General features: G+C 39.9%; 1 protein-coding gene across 11 annotated transcripts in view; it reads right to left on the bottom strand.

Moving 5' to 3' along the window:
- The window catches only part of PCDH15 (protocadherin related 15), a 1,468,744-nt gene that overhangs the window by 577,417 nt on the left and 867,606 nt on the right, over positions 1–23,721 (bottom strand). For 8 of the 11 annotated variants that reach the window (XM_075935032.2, XM_075935036.2, XM_075935034.2 and 5 more), the window contains one exon: positions 11,131–11,247. The exons of the other annotated variants lie outside the window; for them this stretch is intronic. In XM_075935032.2, coding sequence (XP_075791147.2) covers positions 11,131–11,247 — 117 coding nt within the window. The remainder of the gene's footprint in view (positions 1–11,130; positions 11,248–23,721) is intronic. 11 annotated transcript variants of the gene reach the window in all.

Here is a 23,721-nt window from a genome sequence, read left to right as displayed (position 1 = left end):
TTGTTAGTGCAATGCATTGTGGAAAGAGAAAGGACTAGATCAGTAGCAAAATGATGTTTTATAATATAACAGATTTCAACTGTTGTGACCCAAAGGATGCACTCTGCTGAGCCTTTAGGTTGTTTTCTCTGATGTCACCTGGCATTCAGAAAGCAAATTATCAATATTTATCCATAGATTCATTAAGGATATATCTATATTCAGAGTGGAGAGGAGAAGTGATTCTCTAGTTTGGGTATCCAAACTCATGCTGGTTCTCATCAAGCTAGCATGTTAAAATAATAGTGCAGTTGGAGAACGGCAAATAGCACGCGGTGTGGCTGTGAGGAGTACATATCTATAGGCTAAAGTATGTTTGTACTCAGCACAGCCAGCCAGTGCTGCACGGCCAGAATTCTAGTCAAAATGGGTAGAAATTGTGTCACTTGCCTCTGCTTGTCAGGGGGCTGGAAATGGATGACAGGAGAGAGATCACATGAGGATTACCTGTTTCTGTTCACTCCCTTAGGGCATCTGACATTGACCATTATCGGCAGACAGGATACTGGGCTAGATGGACCTTTGGTCTGACCCAGTATAACCATTCATATCTCTTATGCCAGTGCCACCACAGCTACATTTAGCATGCTAGCTCAATGGGAACTAGCATGAGTATGTCTACACAAGCTAGGGAATCAAATCTCCAGCTCTTTATATAGACATGCCTACAGATTAAAGGCCAGAAGGAACTATTAGATCATTTAATGTGACCTCCTATATCACAGGTCATTACAATTCACACAGTTACTCTTGTAGCAAGCCCAATTACTTGTATCTAACTAAAGAACATCTGTCAGAAAGGCACCCAGGCTTGATGTGAAGAGTTAAAAGGAAGAAAAATCCACCCTCTTTTCTGGTAGATTGTTCCAGCAGTTAATCCCCCTCACTGTTAAGAGGAAAAACAGAGAGCCTTGTTTCTAATTTGAGTTGTCTGGCTTCAGCTTCCAGGCATTGATAACTGAAAGAACCAAAAACTTTTAAACCCAATGTTTTCACACTGTGAAGGTGTTTCCTAACAACTAAGCCATAAAAAACAAGTCAGTACAAGCTAACTGGTTTGAGACATTTATTTTATCTTATAGAAATAAACTGTAATAGTATTCTGCATTCCATATTAGCCAAGCCAAATTCAAATAATTAAGGAACAAATCAAACAAAACCATTCACATATGCTACAATATCTCTCCTTCTGGGGGGAGAGTCATGCTGAGCCTGTAAGAGGCACAGCACTGAACTCACAATTTGAGGAAGAAAGGACTGAGAATCCTCTGTACCCTCAGAACTACTCTCTGTCCTTTGGTATAATTTAGGCAGCCCAGAAGGTCTGAATTTCACCAGCCATCCCAACAGTCTATGAGTCTGAGTTATGTGCAGAATCTCCAGTGCTGCATACTGTGACACCATCCCTGACATGCCTACGCTGTCTTCAACATACCTCCTATGCCAAAACTTGTAAAGGATTCTGGGAAGGCAGTCTTATGGCTGTTTTCCTCCGTTCCTGAGGTGAGAGAATCCTTCCTTAGCCTGATCTAGGTCTTTTACAGCTTCTCTATGCTGCTCAAGCTCTTTGCATGGTATAAAGGAGTGGTTGTGAGAAAAAAAGAAACTCACATTCAACTTCTCCAGAACCAAATCAAAAAAACCATAAAGCATTCACAAATCTTTAAGGGTATGTCTACACTAGCCACCCTAGTTTGGGCTAGGGTGGCTAATGTAGTCATTCGAACTTGCAAATGGAGCCTGGGATTTAAATATCCTGGGCTTCATTTGCATGTTCCCAGGCAGGCGCCATTTTTAAATGCCCAGTAATTCGAACTACCTGCCCGTGGCTACACACGGCATGGGCTAGATAGTTCTAACTAAAGCTCCTAATTTAAACTACTGTTGTTTCTCCTGCAATGAGGAGTAACAATAGTTTGAATTAGGAGCTTTAGTTCGAACTACCTAGCCCGTGCCACGTGTAGCCGTGGGCAGGGAGTCCAAACTACTGGGCATTTAAAAATGGCGGCACCCGGAAACATGCAAATGAAGCCCGGGATATTTAAATCCCCAGCTTCATTTGCAAGTTCGAATGACTATATTAGGGTGGCTAGTGTAGACATACCCATAGTGAAGTTGTTCTCAAAGGGTATATCTACACTGCAAAGTTAATTTGAAATAACAATCATTATTTCGAATTAACTTTAATAGCATCTATACATGCAAACCTCTATTGCGAATTTAATTTGAAATAGCGGAGCCCTTAATTCAAATTTGGTAAACCTCATTCTACGAGGAGTAACACCAAATTCAAAATAGCTATTTTGAATTAAGTTCTGTGCAGACACTTAATTTGAAATAGGGGGTCTTCAGCCCTTCCCAGGGAGCCCTCGTGGCCACTCTGGGCACAACCAGGACAACTTACTCTACTCTTCCCCAGCCCTGGAGCCATTAAAGGGGTAGACCCTGGCCACAGTGCCTGTGCCAGCTCCAAGCCTACCAGCCCAGAGCCAGAAGTGGCCACCAGGGCCCCTGATTCAGTGGTCCCAAAACATGAGCCAGCAAGCCACTGGCAGCCAGCCCTCCACCACTTCCCAGGAGCAGTCTGCCAGCTCCAAGGAGCTTGATAGGGGCTGGAGAAGGTGGGCACTTTCCTGGTCCAGGGTGGAGATCATGGACCTTAGTCAGATTGGGGGGGGGGGATGCCCACAACGTCTATGATCTCCATACTAGATGGAGGAATGTGGCCATCTATGGCAGGATAGCTGCCAGCCTGGCCACCAAAGACCACATGCAAACCCAGGAGCAGGTTAGCATGAAAGTCAAACTGGTCCAGCAAGACTCCCATCTCTGAGCCCTGAGCTTCCCCTCCCCCTTCTTCCCCTTGCTTCCTCCTTCTAGCTCCCTCCTCCCAGGTTTCCCCCTCCCCTCTCCCACCCTCTCTCTTTCCCTCTCCCACCTCCTTTTCCCAGTCTCCCCAGAGGTTCATCCCCCCCCCTCAGTTTTGTTCAATAAACCCAGTTTCTATTTTTGAACATACGTGTCTTTTATTTGACATCAGGAAGGGGGGGCTAGGGAGGGGTAAGTGGAAGAGCGTGAGGGAGGAATGGGTCATGAGACCCCGGGGGGAGGACTGGGGAGGCTCTAAGGGCTCCTCAGAGTGGATGATCTCCCTCAGGGCCTCCTGGATCCTGACAGCACCCTGATGGACACCCCAGGTGGGAGCCTGCAGCAAGTACAGCCAGGCTGATGGCAATGACCCCACGAGACACACCGGCATGCCCAGGGGCAGCTCTACTTCCATGTGGCCAAGTGCTGTGGTGTCCCGAGTTCGGGTACTCAGGGCACTCCAAGACAGGACTGCTTTGCTGCTGTCCCTAAACGAGGTAGACAAGCAAGCAGGGAACCCTGAGAACCGTCTGTCTGGGGTGGGGGTAGGGTCCCTTTAAGCACAGAGCTCAGTTAGCCTCAGGCAGCATCCCCACACACTAAATCCTAACCTGATGCCCTACCGACACTGGTTCCAGCCAGCCTTAACTTCAGTTCAGGGTCCACTCAGTGTGGATGTGCTATTTCGAAATAGCAAAACACTATTTGAAATAGTTTTTGTGTATAGATGCATTATTCAAATTAGCTTAATTCGAATTAACTATTTCAAATTAAGTGAATTTGAAATAGCTCTGTAGTGTAGACAGACCCAAGCCTATATTTGCTTTGTCTTGTTGCAAACTACTGGAGTTAGAGTTCACAAACTGTTATCCTATGGAATACTCATAGCTTCTGAACAATTCCAGGCTGTCTACGGAGAGCTGGGTGGTTACATAGAGCTAATCATCCTCTTTGATTCCATCTGCTATATCATATCAGAGCCAGCTAAAATATATATCAAAAACTTTGCCAAGATTTTCCCACATCAATAGTTAATGTAAATGCTACAGACATTCTACACTACAGATTGGACGTCCCTGGTCTGGCAACCTCAGATCTGACTGGTCCCAGATGGGGGATTTTGCTGTACCAGGGGAGGTCATTTCTGGACCTCTGATCCCTGGCCCAGCCCCTGGCCTCCCATCCAGCTCTCTCTCCTATTACTAGTTCCCCCTGCCCTGTAACCACAATGCCAGCACCAGAGGGCTTACCAGCCTCACCAAGGCACATTAGGCTCCTAGCCCTGCTGGGCAGTCCAGCTGTGATAAGCTGGACTGCTGGCCATGCCAGGCAGCTTGCTGCCAGCAGCCTGCTGTCCTGCCTTCCTGTAGGACTTCCAGCCCTCTACCAGGACTCTCTGTTCCTGAAATATACTGAAAAGATGAGGTTGTCTAATATATCATATTTCAACTTTTGTGACCTAAAGGATATACTCTGCTGAGACTTTAGGTTGTTTTCCTGGGCTAGAATCCAGAATATGATTCCATCTGAAATCCTGTGTATGGACTCAGACAGATATACCATCTGCTGCTTGTGCCATATTTATAATATATTTTATATGATTTAGCTCAATTGGAGATAGATATATTTCCAGTTCTAGCATAGACAATCCTAACATACAGTTCTTGTTGTAAATTACTGGACTAGTAAATGTATTGTTTAGCTATTGCTATGTCACAGTTATAGCACATGTTTTGGCAAGAATGGTTATTCTCCCTTTTGTATCTCTTTTTGCATTTCTATCCAGTTCCACTGAGTCAATGTTGTTCCTGAACAAATTCTTACTGTTAATAGAAATCATCTCCCAGATGCTAATTACCAAGATGTAGTAATGCGGGAGGTGAAAAAAAAATAAATACAAGGATTTGGTGGCCTTCAATTCCTTTTTAGGTCACTGAATTTCCATGAGGAAATTAATATTTTTATGAATGGATTAACTATTAGAAGTTAGTCCATGCCTGTTATTTTTACTATGTAGTTTGATACTCTGCATCTGATCCCTATTTAATTGATCACAAAAGATATATGGTTTTGTTTCTCTATCAATATTATCTAATATTTGAAACATAAGTCTAAAATAAGGGTTAGGTTATTTCTTGCTCTGATGTGCAACATGTAGTTGGACAGATCATATTTCTCAGTTTCAGTTTCTTTAACAAATAAAATAGTAAAAATTATCTACTTTAAAGGAATGTTGTTAAAATTAATGCTTTAATGTGGTGTTTTTTCTCTTTATGGGAAGGTTCTATACAAGTCCACAGCACAGAGAAACTGTGCATTAAATTTGATGAGTTACTTGAAGGAATCAATCAATTACTTAGAATGAACTGTTAAGTATAATTAAGGACACTCAGTAGCACAAGATGGGAATAGAAATATCCATGTCCTAGCTCCTAGTTTTGTACTTGATTCAGTTTTGTACTTGATAATGTGACTTTTGGGGGCCATTATTTCCACTGCTAACAACTCTTCATTGAGCTTTTTAAAATGTAATCAGAAATCCACTTTGGTGTGAAAATATACTCACTTTAGTGTGAAAATGTAGTCTCAGATTAGCAATTTCTGTGATAAAAATATTTAAAGGACTCATCACCATGATATTGAGGCATTTGCACATATTCTTGTGCAAATAATGTCCAATCTCCTTCATTTACATACATAAGTGGTTGGCAAGGAGAGCAAATTCACGTGAAACAAGTTACAAAAAACTCTTTATATAAAGTTAATTTATAAACTGTATGTACAACTTTGTATCTTTAAATAATTTTAAAGGGCTGTTATTTGAACAGAAATAACACATGGAAGGGAAATTGTCTGGTGATGTGAGTTTCAGGAGTCATATGGTGACATAACATGCAGAACAAATCTTGTTGCTTGTAAATTCTTAGAATTAAGAAACCATTAGCTATATAGTGCTGTTTTTCTGTCCTAGACAATGAAGAATGTGGAAAGAATTAATTCACATGAATTATTTGGTTACTAACTATGCACATATTTGCTTATTTTGGAATCTAGAATACAAAAAAGGAAGGGTAATATTTAATAGCCAACTGGCAGTCACTTTCCAGTTTTTAAATCAGAGTTTAACCACCAGTGGCCAGCTGTGTTACTGATCTACATTTCCCATTAAGACAGAAGGGTATTTGTTTTTAGTCAAATAGTCCCTCTATCCCTCCTACTTATCATGGAAAAATTAAGCTTGCCAGAAGCATCAATCTTATTGTAGTGTAAATAAGTGAGTAGCAGGTGGTTCTTAGGAAAAGGGAGTAAGAGAAAACATTAGCCAACAATGTCAGATTTAGCTGTTCTGGGATTGTGTCCTGACAAAATCGTGGGTATGGTTCTTTAGGTTAACCCTGGTATTTAATAAGAAAAGCTGTGCCAAATGATCAATTCATTTTGAACACACATACATACAGCACATAAGTTAAATTAGTATAAAACCACACTGTTTCGCTGAGTTTATATCCACACACTCCTCTGCCTCTCTCTACGCTATATCAATCCAGGGGGAGGAGAGGAAGTGTTCTTTTCCTTGACTCTTCTCAGCTAAGGTCATGTTTTTCCTTGTGTTTAATTTCTCAACAATCTCCTTCCATTCATATCTTGCCTTACGTCTCCATTTCAGTACAGCCAACTGTAGAGTACTGATCCTCCCTCACTAGTCTTCATGTACTGCATCCTTGTGTTATTCCTTCATTTCAATGAGGGTCAAACCTTAAAACTGTTTTACTCTGCCTCACCCCCATCTTCGGACATTTTCATTTTCTGCCTGTAACAAAGCTGCTTTATCCCATGCTGTGTTTCTCTCTTTTAGGCTGTTAGCTGTAACATGTTATGACATGTCCATATAAAGTACATCCTATACAAATGAAAGGTCTCATCATGTCAATGCCAAGATGTCTAATATATTTGTATGGTGGTGCAAAGAGGAGTTAAAGCTTCCCCAGGCACATGGCTGAGAATTTCTTCTGCGCAGAACCATCCCTAGTGGGCATAGAGCTGGTGCAGGGTGTGCTAGCAACTACAGTCTATGTATGGAGATCACTGTGTTCCAGTGAGCTCCAGGTGGTTAAATAGCTACATAGAGGGTATTTACAAGCCAACACAATGCTGAGCAGCTCTGAGGCAACAGGAAACATCCTTACCTCACAATTCTCCCCTTCTGTTCATGAAGATGTGTTAATATAATATTAGCACATCTAGTCTCAACCCTCTTCCCCCCTCAAGTAGTATGTGATAGGCAAGTGTAAATAAACATGTGTCTACCAATCTTATTCCTCCATAAAAGCTGTTAAAAAAACTAATTGTACAGATCAGATTCTCACTTACATGAGTTATAATTTGCAGCATAGTCAGGGATTTGGATGGTGGAAAGATAACTATACCACCCACTGCCTAATAGGCAGGCAGTTTGAGATTGCTGAAGTGTAACAGCATTTTAGTGAAGCCCACTTTTCCTACCTAAAATCCAGATACTGCCCCTGTGCCAGGGCCTGCAAAGGGACTGACATAAAACAGTCACTACTTTGGCATTCCCTTTAGTTTAAGAAAAGCCTTGATTAAAAGTGTGAGCAAGAGAAAAGGAGAACTTATGACCTTACTCTTTGTTCCTTAAGTTTAAATGTAGATATCTTTCTAGGTATTAACGTAGTAATACAATTGATTTAATATATTATATACGTTAGCTTATTTTTATTCTGAACAGTATTTGATATCATACAGTGACAATCATTTTGGTATTGTCGTATACCACAAGCTCCATTTCTCCCACAGTATTATTAGGGATGTTTTGGATCATCTGTCATTTTGGAGCAGTCAGTCATTGTAACATTGCTTTTATAGTAGTACTTTATAATACAAGTAGACCATTATTCCGTTGCATGTAACAACTACCTATTTTTTTAAAATATCAACAATGTCCCCATGTATTTGAATTTCTGCTCTGTGTAGTCTTGTAAACTGATCCACAGCTGCTTCTTTGCAATGTTCAAACACTATTTCAAAACCTGTGCCAAAACATATTTTGACCTATTCATACTTGTCATCATTCAGTTTTCAGCATTGTAGTTCAGTTGTACTCTTTGATAACTATTATCTGCAATAGGGCAATTTGTTACTTGAAACAAGGCTAGTGAGTAAATGACTACACTGAAGAATGACTGGTATTTGTTCTTCTTGGGCTTACTGCAGTGGTCATAGCATAGTATGTTCAGTGAGCACATCTTCCCGGACTGGGAGCAGTGAAGCTCCTATAGATCCCAAGATTTATGACTACACATTGTCAAATCTCAACTCTGTTTTAAAGAACAGAAATAAATAATTTATTCCAGACAAAATACAGGACTATGTAGCACTTTAAAGACTAACAAGATGGTTTATTATGTGATGAGCTTTCGTGGGCCAGACCCACTTCCTCAGATCAAATAGAAAAATCTTGTAAGGTGTAAGTCAGTGTGGATGTTTGTCTTGAGATGAGACTCTCTAAGTTAGAAATGTCTCTAAGTTCGATGAGCCACTAAAGCTCATCACCTAATAAACCATCTTGTTAGTCTTTAAAGTGCTACATAGTCCTGTATTTTGTTTCAGCTACACCAGACTAACACGGCTACATTTCTATCATTATTCCAGACAGACTCTTTACCCAGTTTTAATAAATGAAATACTAAGAAATCTTAGACAACATGTCACAAATTCACATAAAAGATTTTATTATTATTTCAGACCATCATGACATGTAGATCACAGAACTGGATAAAGACTCTCAAATTTGAACCTAGACCACAATGCTTTTTCTGAACAGTAGGGATGGTTGGGCTAGAAAAGAAGCTTTTAAATCAAAGGCTCATCTTGAAATGGAGCCAGCTTTTGGGAAAAATATTAAATGCCATGAATTCCTTCACATTTCATGAAGCTTGATCTGTAACTGCTTTATAACCTTGAAATGTTTTTTAGCTAAATACATTCTGTCCCTTCTGCAAGTAGTTTGCCATTAAGCAAGGACTTGAACTGCCATCCTAGAAGATATAATCTTCACTACCATAATTTTAAATCTCTCAGAAGAACTGGGAGAGGATGACGGTATTCTGAGCTTTCTTCCCTCAAACTTCTCCATGTTCCCATCAGGAACAATACATTATAATTTATGAAAATCAGATGTCCAGATTATTTAAATTGGCCAAGTGCCAACCAGGCATATTTCTGCATGAATATTTCCTATTAGTTCTGGCTTTCTTCATAGGAAATTATTTTCATTTATATTAACCCAAGTCCATCAAATTTACTAAATTATTTAATATATAATTAGAAACTCCTGATCTTATTCCATCAAGCTTAAGGAGGTATTTCAGTGACCCGTTGATCCTTCTGCTGTGTTTCCAAGAAGAAAAAAGGAACATTTTCACTGGAAAATGGTTCATAGTTCAACAGTAGTTTAAACAGTGACTCTACTCTTGAGTGCATCTTAGCAGCTGGGAGTGATACTGCAGGACTTTTTCTGCTCCTGACACTCCCTGTAGCTTGTTGGCCTTGCTCTTAAGTGGCTTAGCCCTCTGGCTAAATCACATAGTCAAAACAATGGACCCCTTCCAAGGTAGCAAAAATTTCAACAAACTGCAAGCCCTCAAAAGCATCTTCAGGCCAATCTCTGAGCCTTTCAAGTCCCATCCTTTACTCATGCCCCAAAGAAACTTTGTCCCATTCTTAGACAAGCCACCTTCCCAGTGGTGGCTTAAGCTCTACTCAGGCTCACCCACTATTCCTAGGCTTACCAACTATTCTGGTTTATGACCCAGGGACCTTATGAACAGCAGCCATGTACTGTTTCCCTTCACTAGTTGCTGATGCATTCACTGGGTCTGATCCTACCCAGTCACTTTTCTTTCTCTTGTTATTTTGACTTTCCCCTTTCTGGTACTGATGGTCTTGTTTCTGTTCTGGATACTTGCAACTGAAAACACTCCAAAACAAAATAATCCAAAAAATCAGATGGTTCAAACCACTCAAATTGTGAATTAGTTATCATGTGACGTTCTCTTGAGTTTTAATTACAATTATTTTTCCAAAATTAAAGATATAAGCCTTTAGATCCTGACTCAGACCAGTGGGCCAACTAATCCAGTATGTTGTTTCTGACAGTTGCAAGTAACACATACTTCAGAGGAAGATTCAATATTACCAAAATGAACAATTGTGGAATAACCTAGTCATAGACAGGATTTCTTCCTAACCCCGAAGTATTTTGATTTATTTCTTTTATGTCCAGGAATATTGGGAATGTATATCCCTTATATGTTTTCTAGCCTATTTAATGTGACTATCCATGTACTGTAAATGTCTATATTGGAGTCTTACCAAGTTCTGTGATTTAGTGATACTTTGTAGAAACAAGTTACACAATTTACTTAAGATTTCTTGCTTCTAGTTTTGAATAACATCTTGTTCCTGTATGGAGAAAGGGTAAATTTCTCTATAGCCATCGTTGTTTTGTATATCTCCACCATGTCTTTCTCTGCTCTAAATACTCACAGGCTTTTAAATCTTTCTTCTTTGGAAGAACAGATGATGGTTTAAACAGGATCCTCATCTTCCTAAGGAGGAGTCACTTGCTGGATGTGTATTGTCAAAATTCAGGATTCTCTTCACTTGTGAGGACTGCTAGGATTGCAGGGCTTGACACATCTCTGTCATCTCTCTGGTGTCTCAGTTCACCCCAACAGATGTCATGTCCAATGCCACCACTTCTAGCATCAATTTTACTATTTCTCCCATTCTTAAACTGGGACCTAGGCTATAGGAACATATATATCAACCATGCTGATCCAACATAAATGACTCAGTTCAACACCAGCGGTTCCATCCCTTAAAGCACCTGTAATCATTTGTGAATATAATAGCTAGACAGCTTTCTAAAAGCAAAAGTATTGTTTATTTTCAACATTCAGAACCAAGATTTTAGAGAAGAAGGACTTGAAAACAAACAATCTACAGATAAGGCTATTTTAACTAAAGGGTTACTCTCCCCTGATAATAGCCTATGAAAGGCTAGTTTCTTCAGACACACAAGTGAGTGCCTGTATCAATCCAAGTAGATCCTCAACATCTGTCCCTCCCTTTTAACCCAGCTGTAGTTATTTTGATCTGATTTCCCCACCTATGTTCTAAATGGCAAAATAAGTTTAATACCTTGGCTGGAGATAGAATCTTCACAGGTAATAGGTCTCATATCAAATCTGATGTTTTGACTGGTGAGTGGGTTATCTTGACCCTCAGTTTCCCCTTTCTGCTTGTTTCCCAACAGTTCTGTTAATTTAACCCAATACAGTTATACATCTCAATCACAAGGTCAACATACCGCGTTCTTAAACAATTCCTGACCATTTAACATTTGTATGTGTGCTAAATTCTACTTCTAAATACAGCCTAAATTAAGACAGTGCTACTGAGAAAGAAATTTCAAAGCCATCTTCAGTGGTAACATAAAATATCCAGGTGTAAATTGTGCATAAACACTATTAAGCAAACATAAATTGGAGTATATGATAACTCGACCAATTTGTCATGCAGTGGATATGTAAAACAAAAGTAACTTTACAAACAGAGAAGAACGACACTCAGATGAATCAAGAAAAACCATCTAATGGGAGGATAGGAAACACCCTTGCCTACTCAGACTTCTCCTTAAATTGTACCTGCACAAATCACCAACATGTCTGATACAAAACATAGTTGTGACGTACATGAGGCATAACTCTTAGGGTATGTCTACACTGCCACCCTAGTTCGAACTAGGGTGGATAATGTAGGCATTTGAACTTGCAAATGAAGCCCGTTAAACCCCCTTGCAGGAGGAATAACAGTAGTTAGAATTAGGAGCTTTAATTCGAACTACCTAGTCCGTGTCACATGGAGCTGTGGGCAGGTAGTTTGAACTACGGGCATTTAAAAATGGCGCCTGCCCGGGAACATGCAAATGAAGCCTGGGATTTAAATATTTAAATTCGAACTACCTGCCCGCAGCTCCAAGTGGCATGGACTAGGTAGTTCGAATTAAAGCTCCTAATTGGAACTACTGTTATTCCTCCTGCAAGGAGGTTTAACGGGCTTCATTTGCAAGTTCAAATGCCTACATTAGCCACCCTAGTTTGAACTAGGGTGGCAGTGTAGACAAACCCTTATTGACTACAATAGACGTGCAGTTATTAACATCCATGGTGGCATTTACTATATGTATCAAAGTATCACTACATTTGCAGTTGCACTCATAAAATGACCATTACAAATTATTTTACTATTTTATGGCACCAATGAATTCTGCAATACATTAATGTAATTATTTAAGTCAAGAGGTGAAATCCAGGATCTATTAAATTGGATACTAATATCAATAAGCAATGGCCCGTGGCCACAGATATTAGTCCTTAGCTGAAGTGTTAAGCAAGTTGCATGGGACATAATAAGGGGATTGAAATGATGACTGCATGTTACTTTTTGAAACAAAATACAGGACTATGTAGCACTTTATTTTGTAGGACTATGTCCTGTATTTTGTTTCAGCTACACCAGACTAACACGGCTACATTTCTATCACTATGTTACTTTTTGGGCTTTTTGAATTCTCATTGCTGCCAGGTGTTATTCTGGTCCCTAAAAAAAATGTTACAACAGATTTTAGGCTTCTCCAAAACTACACCAGCTGGTAATCATCTCTCAGGAGCTGATATGAGATCCTGAGATAAGAGCAGTGCAACAGCTTTTTGATCATATCCTTGCTCCTGGCACAACCATGAAATGTCCCTAAAAGTTGAGGCATCCTGAATTGACAGACTAAGGAATCATGGTGGACCTTTTATACCTCCTAATCAGGTGCCTCAGTGTGGGCAAGGAGCCAACTCATTAATTCTAAACTATGAAATTAGGAAATTGGGATTTTCTTCCTGTCCTACAATAGCTGTGTCTTTCTGCTTCATAAAGTGTTAGAAAACTTTTTGTGGTAATGGAATTAGATTAATAACAAAGAAGTCTTTATTACTGGGAAGTTGAAATAAGGGTAAATGACTCAGAAATCCCTTAAATATTACATATTTCATTTAAAATGAGTTTTTCGTTAACATTTGCAGTTCAGTGAGTAATTGCTTTAATTAAAATGACTAAGAGGTCACTGAATAGGCTGCATTATCTACATATTGTATAACAATTTCAAATACATATTTTTATGGATTGTGGTGATGCCCAGTTACTATAATTCTCTTTCTTTTCAGATTGCCTTATTAGTATTTTCTTCTTCTCTTTGTGTCCTCACTACTAGTAATCATGAGTCATCTTTACTTACAAAAGTAACTATTGACCTCAAACAGAAATAAAATATACAACCTTGTAGGTCTTACTCAGGTGAATGTCAGTACTGTACATTTAAATAAGAGCAGGGACTTTCACTGGCTGGCCAAATGAAGGGAACAGTGCTTTATGGCAGGGATGGAGAGAGATTAAAGTAAATTAAATAACAGATGTTAATGTTTCCTTTGATGAAGCAAACATGAGCATGGTTATTTTGAAGGCTTCCAATTTTGTGTCATCTAAACATATTAAAATAAAGTACTTGTGAATTGTACTGATATATCATGTTTAAATCAAATATTCAGTACATTTTCATTCTTTCTACATGTACTTACATTCTTATCTGATCTAGTTAAAAGAAGTATTTTTACTAATTGGAGAAAATGAAACAGGATTTGCACAGATCTTCTCTCAACTTCAAATGTTTAAATGAAGCATTTCATCTAATTTTCAAGCTATTTTGACAGTGGCGCCATAATTTTAAACAGCTATTTCCTCATTTTATAAATTTGATGGGATAAAGACTTTTGTAGTTTGAAGATGGGAATAGCACTATTCATTTTACAATGGGTCTCTAGGACATACAAAATGCCCCTGGTAGGAAGAATACAAATAATTAAAAATAATAATGAATTACAGTAGATATTCTCTCATTTTTCTGAGCATTGACTGCTGAATATTTACATATATTTTAATACAGCTCAATCATGACTATAGCTATGTCTAGACTACAAAGATAAATCAGAAAAAGAAACAGAATTTGCACTATGATTTACTTCCGAAAAAGGCTTTTCCAAAATTACGTGAAAAAACCCTCTTTCAGAACATCCCTTCTTCCTTGTAAAACTAGGTTTACAGGGATGCCAACAAAAGGCTAGTGTGCCCCCCCCCAGCAGACCAGGCTTTTGTTGTGGACCCTGGGGCAGAGCAGCTGGGGCGCTGCCGGTTGGTCCCACAGCGCCGCTCTGGGCACTACTGGACCAACCCGGCAGCACCCCAGCTGCTCTGCCCCAGGCGTCCTGAGTCAGCCGCTGCTGGTCAGTTTCAGCAGTGGCTGAATCAGGGCGCCTGGAGCAGAGCAGCTGGGGTGCTGCTGGGTTGGTCCAGTAGCGCCGAGGAGCGGTGCTACTGGAGCAACCCAGCAGCACCCCAGCTGTTCTGCCCCAGGCGTCCCCAAGTCAGCCGCTGCTGAAACTGACCAGCGCTGACTACAGGAAACTGGAGGCAGAGTTGCTCTGCCCCGGGCTTCCTGGAATCAGCCGCTGATCAGTTTCAGCGGCAGCTGACTTGGGGACGCTTGGGGTTCTTAAGTTGAATCTGTACGTAAGTCAGAACTGGTGGTCAGTTTCAGCAGCGGCAGAATCTGGACGCCAGTTCCAACTTACATACAGATTCAACTTAAGAACAAACCTACAGTCCCTATCTTGTACGTAACCCAGGGACTTCCTGTATATGGGACCTCGATAGGTCATCTAGTCCACTCCTCTACACAGAGGCAGAACTAAATTTTATCCAACCCAACACTGACAGATATCTGCCTAAATGGTTCTTAAAAACTTCCAGTGTCAGACACCACAACTTCCCTAGGTAATTTGTTCCAATGCTTAGCTACACTTACAGTTAAGAAATTGCCTTCCTAAGTGTAGTAGTTCATATTTGCCTTCATGGATTTTATCCTATTTATTTCAGAACATTTCTCCACTTCATCAATATAAACTTGAATTCTAATCCTGTGCTCCAAAGCACTTGCAACCCTTATCTTGGTATCATCTGCACATTTTATAAATGTACTCTTCACTTCAGTGTCCACATCATTTAGGAAGGTATTGAATAGAACTGGACCCAAGTTAGATCTTTGTGGAACCCAACTCATTAAGCTCTTCACACTTGACTGGGAACCTTTCATAACTACTCTGAATATGGCTTTCCAACTAATTGTGCATCCATTTTTCAGGCTTGTTTAGGCTACATTTCCCTAGCTTGCTTATGAGAAGAAGATCATGCAAGACAGTGTCAGAAGCCTCACAAAAGTTGAAATATTGCATATGCTGATCTTTTGCTCACCATCTATAAAGCTTGTTATCCTGCATTAAAAAATAGTAAGCTGGTTTTGTATAATTTATTTACCAAATTCATGCTGACTTCTTATCTTCCAAAAGTTTGCTCTTATGTCCTTGATATATATATAAAAAAATCCTGACAACTATCCAGAATTCTTTCCCCTCCTCAGACTTACTTCTCATGGGATCTTACCTAACAAGCCCTTATTTTCATTTTGCTGTTTCCCCAGCTACCATTCTTTAGTATCTTTAACTCAGTTGTGTCATTTATAGAGTAAGTAAAACAGTTTACAGAGGGAACAGAGGGATGGGAATTTCAATAGGAAGAGAAGAAAAGTAGGGAGAAACAGATTTGTGCTGAGGCCCATTTCAAATGTGTTACTGGACTGTAACTGAGTGACAGAGACAGGAAAGCAAAAAGAACAGCACTGTCTGCATCCACAAATAGCAGATCCCAGTCATGTGGGCTGGTGATGTTGAGAGAGTGTTTTAATTAGATACTTTTTAAAACAAGGATTTTAGCTTGTTAATGTTAATTGTAAGCTCTATAAGAAGAATGTTATTCATTCTGTTCGGTACATAATTTCTGTATTTCTGTTTTCATTATATTCTTACTTGGTATATCTCAGATCTTGAATAATATAATTATAGTGAAACAGTCATAAGTTCATCTCTGTGCTCTGGTATTATAAAGAACCTGATCCTGTCTTATACCAGTGAAGGTGTATGTTGCTTGGGAACAGAGAACTTTATAGTTGAGTATCCAGTTCTAACAACTGGATACTGGAGGATGATGCTTTCAGAATGTTGCAAACCATTGTAAGGACTGGCAGAGCTCTTAGGAGATTGTCTGGGTGGCTACACTAGTGGAGTTAGGAAGCTTACAACCCAGTTAATCTCCAAAATGTCTTTCTCCCTGAGACGGGGCTGGGAGTTAAAACTGACTCATACTTCTAGACATCCTGAGAATCATCACAATAATATTTTAGAAATCTGTGAAGTTTAATGATATGATTACTACTCACCAAAAACTCTTGCGTGAGGGAAAATTCATTGCAAACCATGGAACTGGACCAGCTTTGCCAATAGGGAGTCATGAGGAAAGTAAAAACCACAAGGGTTTAACTTACTTGAAAAATATTGGCAAACAAATCATCACTCTCAGGGTACGTCTAAACTACATGGCTCCGTCGATGGAGCCATGTAGATTTGTTGTTTTGGCAAAGTCAAATGAAGCCGCGATTTAAATGATCGCGGCTTCATTTAAATTTACATGGCTGCCGCACTGAGCCGACAAACAGATGATCAGCTGTTTGTCCACTCAGCGCGTTAGTCTGGACACTCCCCTGCCGACATCAAAGCCCTTTGTCGGCAGCCCCGGTAAACCTCATCCCACGAGGAATAACGGGGCTGCCGACAAAGGGCTTTGATGTCGGCAGGGGAGCATCCAGACTAGCGTGCTGAGTGGACAAACAGCTGATCAGCTGTTTGTCGGCTCAGCACAGCAGCCATGTAAATTTAAATGAAGCCACGATCATTTAAATCGCGGCTTCATTTGACTTTGCCAATGTGTCTAATCTACATGCCTCTGACGACAGAGGCATGTAGTCTAGACACAGCCTCACTACCCAATCTGCAGTTGGTATTATTTTAATGAAGGGCATTTTTCAAGAGAATCCGACTCCACCTATGGTAGCATACATTTCAGCGATGCCCCGGAACAATACATAATGAATTCGCACTAGTAGGCTTGTGATTTTCTACATATGGATAAGTCCCCAATATGTTTATACTACACATGTTCATTTGATAATTTAGGCAATTTTTTCTTCATGAGACCTCTAATTCCACATTTGCTCTTGTTATAGATACAAAAGACGAGAGCATAAACACAGCAATACTGCTAAGATCTTGGTCGCAATCTGTAAAAGGTTATAATAGGGAATAATTTGGATCCATTTTCTAGAAATGCCTTTATATGGAAGCCCGGGTGAGCACTATCCTCTGGATGACAGGTACAATAGGCCAGGGAAGGTGTTGCCTTCCCTAGAGCTGCCTAGACAACTACGTGATAGTGCCTCCCCATCTTTTCTGAGATCTCCACTGCCTTCTCCACTCCATCCTCCATCCTGAAGGTCCCTGCTGCTTACTGCGTCACTCCTCCTCAGGACAGGGGAGTGAGGAACAACAAGAAGAGCCAGTGGCTGGCAGATTGAGGAGTCCCAGCTGTGAGCCTTTGAAGTCAGTAGTTCGATGATGGGGCAGGCATTCAGGGTTGAAGGAGCTGGTGCTTGGGGAGGCTACCATCTGGGTCTGGTATTTAGGGAGGCAGCTGGCCCCATTCTGGCAATGCTGGGGCTGGACCAATGTTCTCGGTAGGGGCTCATCCCAGGCCTACTCTAATTGCGCTAGGGCTGGCCCAGCATTCTGAGAGGCCTTGGGGCCAGGAGACCAGAGGCTCAGTCTGGGGCTGGTGGCAGAAAAGGAGCTGGTGGCAGCAGTTTGGTGCAATTTGACTGGGGCTCCTAAGGGCTTTTCCCTTTACTCAGGGAAGATTAACGACTATGGAATGCAGTGGCATATCCTTGGGTACAAGAGGTCAGGATAGTGTGCTAGTGTTCCCAAAGTGAGGGTTCACTTGCCGTCCAGATGAATATTTCCCATTAAGCACATACAACTTCAACATTGTCATATATCCGTCTGTAAAATGGTGCCTGTCTTATCGTACCACTTCTTCTGTTAAAGTGTGGCTTTACTGAAGCCTGCCTCATTTTCCCCTTTGATTGAGCATCAGTGGCTTCACTTTAAAAACCTTGGCAAGGAGAAGCCAAACACTGTATTTAAGAAAATAATCTTTTGAACAATCTTTTAAAGGATCATACCTCACAGCTCAGATTGAGACTATTGCAAAATTAACTCCTTCCCCCAAAAAACACAATATCTCTGGAACTGATCAGACCAGTCCCCAGAGACCTGAGCCAGAGATAACCATCACTTGTTGTGAAGTTTCATCCCCAGCCCATGCCTTCTCATCTTCCTTTTACTGGAGTAAACAAGGCAGCCCTTGGTTAAAGCACGGAGATTTATTTACAAAGAGCCGCCCCCTTCCTCTCAAAAAACATAAATATATTGAACTTGCTGAACCTTATAAATCATTTTCTTTTTGGTATTATTTACTCTGAACAGATCTAACATGTTTTATGAGACTATCCTCTCCTAGGCAATCTAAAAATAACTCCTGCTATGCATACTTTAATGCCATATTATAAATAATTTAACTGAGTATATTGAAATTGAAGAACTACAACTTGTGAAGAACAAAAGTGGTGTAAAGCCTTTAATTTTAAGAAAAACACAGCTTTGAACACTGAAATACACCAAATGAACTCTAAGGTCAACTGAAGTTAGTCTTAATTCCTTAATCACATGTCAAACATTTTACAAAAATAGGTCTTTAAAACAACACAGGAAAAACTAAGCAGAAAAATATTTAACACTATCAATTTATAGCTCTGCCCCTTACTTTGATTGATTGCAACTACATACAGTACAAACATCACAGTCTTCAATTATGATCAAAAACAGCTCCTTATTTCTACATCTCCAGTATAGGCAGTTATTGTTGCTCAAAAAGCATGACTGCTATCAATTATATAAATAGTTGAACTCTTCACTATATAAATAACGCATGAAATTCTGCAGGCTTCAGCTGACAATGAACATCATTTGAGTTCATAAATATTTCTTAAAACTCAACAAGTGGTGGCTAGTATGAGTCCGAACAAAACTGTTTCAAATTTTGTATTCCAAACTCTTTGTATTTACATTTTCTTTATAAAATCAACATCTATGTGAAAAAGGTTAAAATTCAACTTTCAAATGTTCTCTCATACAAGTTTCACTAGTATAGGCAACTATGGTGAAGCAGTATAGTTAACCTTAGTAATTCTCATTTAAAAATTAGCACTATAAATAAATGTAGAATATATTGAATAGATTAAAAGCTAGCCAACTGATTCTTTATTTACATATATGTTTTGATATCTATCAATGTTCAATAAGTATGTTTCAGGGGAGTCACACAGGGTCAATTCTTGGCTCAAATGTTATGCAAACTTTTATTTTAGATATGGGGAAAAACACTGATTAAAAATCACACTTAAAAGCTAAGAGGCAATGTTTTGTAATGGAACTACTCTGAAAAGAATTTAAGGGTTATAGGGTCTCTGGTCAGTTGACTTAGGTTCATGGATCTGAAAAACTGCTATATAGATGTTTGGGCTCTAGCTGTAGGCTGATCTTTTGGACCCCGAGAGGGTAGAAGGTCAGAGTTCAGGCTCCAGGCTGAGCCTGACTGTCTGCGCAGAATTTTTTAAGCCTGCAGCAGCAATCCAGGCCAGCCATCGCCATGCCACAGGGCTTTTGTTTCCAGGCAGGTGTAATTATAGAGAATGGAACAAGAGCTCACAATGTGATGTATAAAACAAATGTAATCCTTGCATCTGGAAGAAACATCAAGTAAAAATAGGGACATGTGTTACTATCAGTTCATATGGTATTAGTGAGTGCTAAGGATGTTAAATTTAGATGAATCAACTAATCAAATAGTCAATGCAATTTGCATTGATGTTCAATTAGTCAATAAGGGCATCTCTGCCTTTGAAATGTGGCAAAAGCCCTGCCAGCTCTTCCTGTATTTCAAAGGCAGAAGTCCCATGATCCCCATGCACACTTTGCTTTTGAAATATACAAGAGACCTCTCTGGGCCCCTTGTACATTTCCAAAGTAGGGAACACAAGACCAGTGGGGGACTGCTTGAGTCCCCCTCTTGCCCTTGCTCCTGCGGTAGTTCTGGTTTCGAAATGTAGCAAGAGTCCCACTCTTGCTACATTTCAAAGGTGGAAGCACCGCCAGTTCCCCACTGCACCCCTGCCTGCCTCCACAGAGATGGTGCTGGGGGGAAACCAGCTTTTAACTGGCCACTGTCTCCTGCTCCTCTCCATGTTGCCTCGCTCTGACAGAGGCAGCAAGGGATGGGGGGAGCAACTAGTCAGATAATTGACTAGTCAACTAGTCACTTACTTACCGAAGCAAGACAATGACTGGAATGCTGCATCTAGTTTTGATATCCACATTTCAGAAAGATGACGACAGATTGAAAAAGGTTCAGAAAATGGTATTAAGAAATATTCAGTCTGGAAAATCTGCCTTAACATGAAAAATCAAAGCAGCTCAATGTATTTAGTTCATTTAAGAAAATGTGAAAAGGTAACCAACACAATATGTAGTTGCCAGCATGAGAAAGGTATGTGATAGTTTATGGCTCTCTTAATTTAGCTAACAAAGACATAAGATCCAAAGACTGGAAACTGAAACTAGACAAATTCAGATGAATCATTAGGCACAAACTAAAGGTATACTATATTGTTATAATTGTGCTATGATGCATCACTCAACTATCTCAAACAAATAATGGCAAAATGTGCATACAATTACACATTTCTAATAATTTCCCTATTCACTTTACTACACAACAGTTGGGCTCACAAAACAGATAATGAATTCTGTTTTAGATCCGGCAGAAAATCCAAGAAGGTAAGGACGAAAATAAAGATTAGGCAGAAGGAGACTGCTGTCTTTCTCCTCTGCTTCTATTTTGACACTTCAAAACAATTACTATGTCAATATCTTCTTTCCATAAAAAGAAATATAACTATTATATTTTAAAATGAGAAAGAAAACATATTAAAACTAAAAATACCTCAGATATATTAGATTTACTTTCTTTTGGTTTACATTTAAGACAGACCTTCCAGGGGTAGCGATGGTTGAAATTTCATTATGTTTCTAAAAATTTGCTAGCAATCATTTTAGCCATTTTTGGCCACATATTCTCTGATTTATTTCCTAGAGATGTAATTGAAGTCTAGCTAAGAATAATGAAATATAAATCAGAAGTTCAGAAAGTAATACAAATCATATTATCAGAAGCTAATCTAGTCCAAGATAATATATAAAGTTGAAAATGATACTATAGAAAGTTCTGTTGCACCTTACTTATTTCAACTCAAATTGTCAAACTGTTATGATGATGGTCCATTGTAGAGCCCTTCCTGTTCCCTCCAAAATGCACAATTTTACCAGTAAAACCAGTAACAAAGCAAGTAACCATTTCAAGAAATCCAAACATAGCACAAAGTAATGTTTGAGAGGCAAGAACATCTGATGTCATGACACTTTCCACTAGTAAATGAGCCCTAGGGTTACATTGGTCTTTATTGAAAATATGAATTGATAAAACCACTCTTCTTTTCTCACCTGTCCATTCTTTGCCCCCATCTGTAGTTCCATCTTGCCATTACTTCCAGCTCAATAGTTCACTGTGCCTCACAAAAGGACATAGGACAAAGATTTGGGAAGGACCTATTGGGTAATTAGAATACAATCCCCTTCTATTGCAGGCCACCAAATCATATTATCTTGTTCCTTGCAGTCAATGATCATGTTATCTTAAGTATAGCGTGGTTATACTTGCAGGAGGAATAACAGGTAGTTCAAATTAGGGCTTTATTTCAAATGCCCGTTTCACTGCCACGTATAGAAGCGGGCAGTTACTTTGGGCTCATAAATTTCAAAAAATGGCACCCGGCTGAGACGATGCAAATCAAGCGTGGGATATTCAAATCCCGGGCTTGATTTGCAATTCCGAATGCCTACATTTGCAGCCCTAGTTCGAATTAGACTGCAAGTGCAGACATACCCGAAGTTATTAATAAATCATGACTAACCAAACAGCACTGGGAAGGATTAAGACTAGTATGCTGATTATGGTAAAGAAGATTGTAAGTATGTTGCCTGTCCCTAGATTTAGGCAGCTCAAATGTGGTGCTGTAAATTCAGAAGAAATTGATGCATAGAGTACAATTCAAAGAGGATTATTAACAATAGAGAAACTAATAACTAATAGCCTTTTTAAAGGAGACAGTTTGTAGCCATACACAGGGGAGGCATAAATACATTTTATAACAGAACAGACAACTACATAGATGGAGGGATACTAAAAAAGCAACACGAAATTCAGAAAATAAATAGGAGTATAATAGGTTATGCTTCTCTAGTGCTGCTTTGTAAGAGGGTGGTCACTGCTCCTGTCCAGAGTCCAGATTATAGCCCTCCAGCTGTACTTTTCAGAAGATCTGCTGCCTCCAGTCCCATGTGTGTAGTGTGAAGGAGAGGAAAGATTGAAGTTCAAGCAGAATAATAGCAAGCTTCCACAGCTCACAAATTAGAGTCCTTGACCTTTAGGAAGCCAAAAGAGGAATATTAAACAGGAGAGAGAAAATTACCACCCCTTCTCCTTTTTTGTGGGTTCTGGGCAGCCAGGATCTCCAACCATTTTCCTAGACAGCAACCTCTACTTCCTGAAACCTGAGATGTCTGAGTTGCAATCTTGATCCTTCACATTGACACCCTGCACTGAACAGCTCCTTTAAGGAGCTGCCCATCTCCAGGCTTGACAAACCTCAGAGGTGCATGAGATTAAGACTGATTTTGCCTTGAGCAGCTCTCTCTCCTCCCTGAATGGAGTGAGAATCTGGCCCACCACAGAAGGTAAGCGCCCAAGTAATAAGAAGAGAGACCTCAGCAAGAGATAAGGGATTGAGAGAAGCAGAGAATTAGAAGTGGAACAGTACAATGGTTAAGGAAGGCCAAAGAAAGATGCAATAGTGACAAAACTAGTGACAAAGTGTTGGAAAAACAATAAAAGTTGAGATATGGAGTTTGAACTATAATGTTCCTGGAAGCATGAAAACTATTGGAAGGAGTTACTGTACCTTAGAGACACTCTCTAATGCATAATTCCTCTCTTCTTCAACACAACATGGGGAGGATAGAAAATGTACTTTGCTAGGCACCCTTCTGGATCTCAGCATACTCTCCCATCACACCAAGTTAGCACTACTAGCCAGGGCTGGATGGGGAGGGGTTGTCGTCTTGGTTCCACCCACTCAATTTCGGCCACATGTACAGAAGACATTTGATCATAGCTATCCCTTTCTCCATGCCACAGCTGTAATCTGGGCAAGGTTAACATAATCACACAGGAGTAGAGAGTGTTTAGATGCTTTTAAGATGCTGTAAAGTGAAGTAACAAGAGCCATAACAAACCCCTTGATGAGAAACAGTAAATTGAAAAGTCAATGGAATGAGAAAGGTAAATACAATAAGTCTGATAAAAAAGGGAAGGTTACTCACCTGTGTAGTAACTGCAGTTCTTTTAGGTGGTTGTCCCCATGGGTGTTCCACCGTAGGTGCTTCAGCACCACTGAGCCCAGAGATGGAGATTTGTGACAATAGGACCCCGGCCGACCATGCACGC

Source organism: Pelodiscus sinensis, chromosome 8 (genome assembly GCF_052426305.1).
Source record: "Pelodiscus sinensis isolate ZL-2025 chromosome 8, ASM5242630v1, whole genome shotgun sequence".
Taxonomy (NCBI): Eukaryota; Metazoa; Chordata; order Testudines; family Trionychidae; genus Pelodiscus; species Pelodiscus sinensis.
Note: the sequence above shows the minus strand (reverse complement) of the source record. Positions and strands in the feature narration are given on the sequence as shown.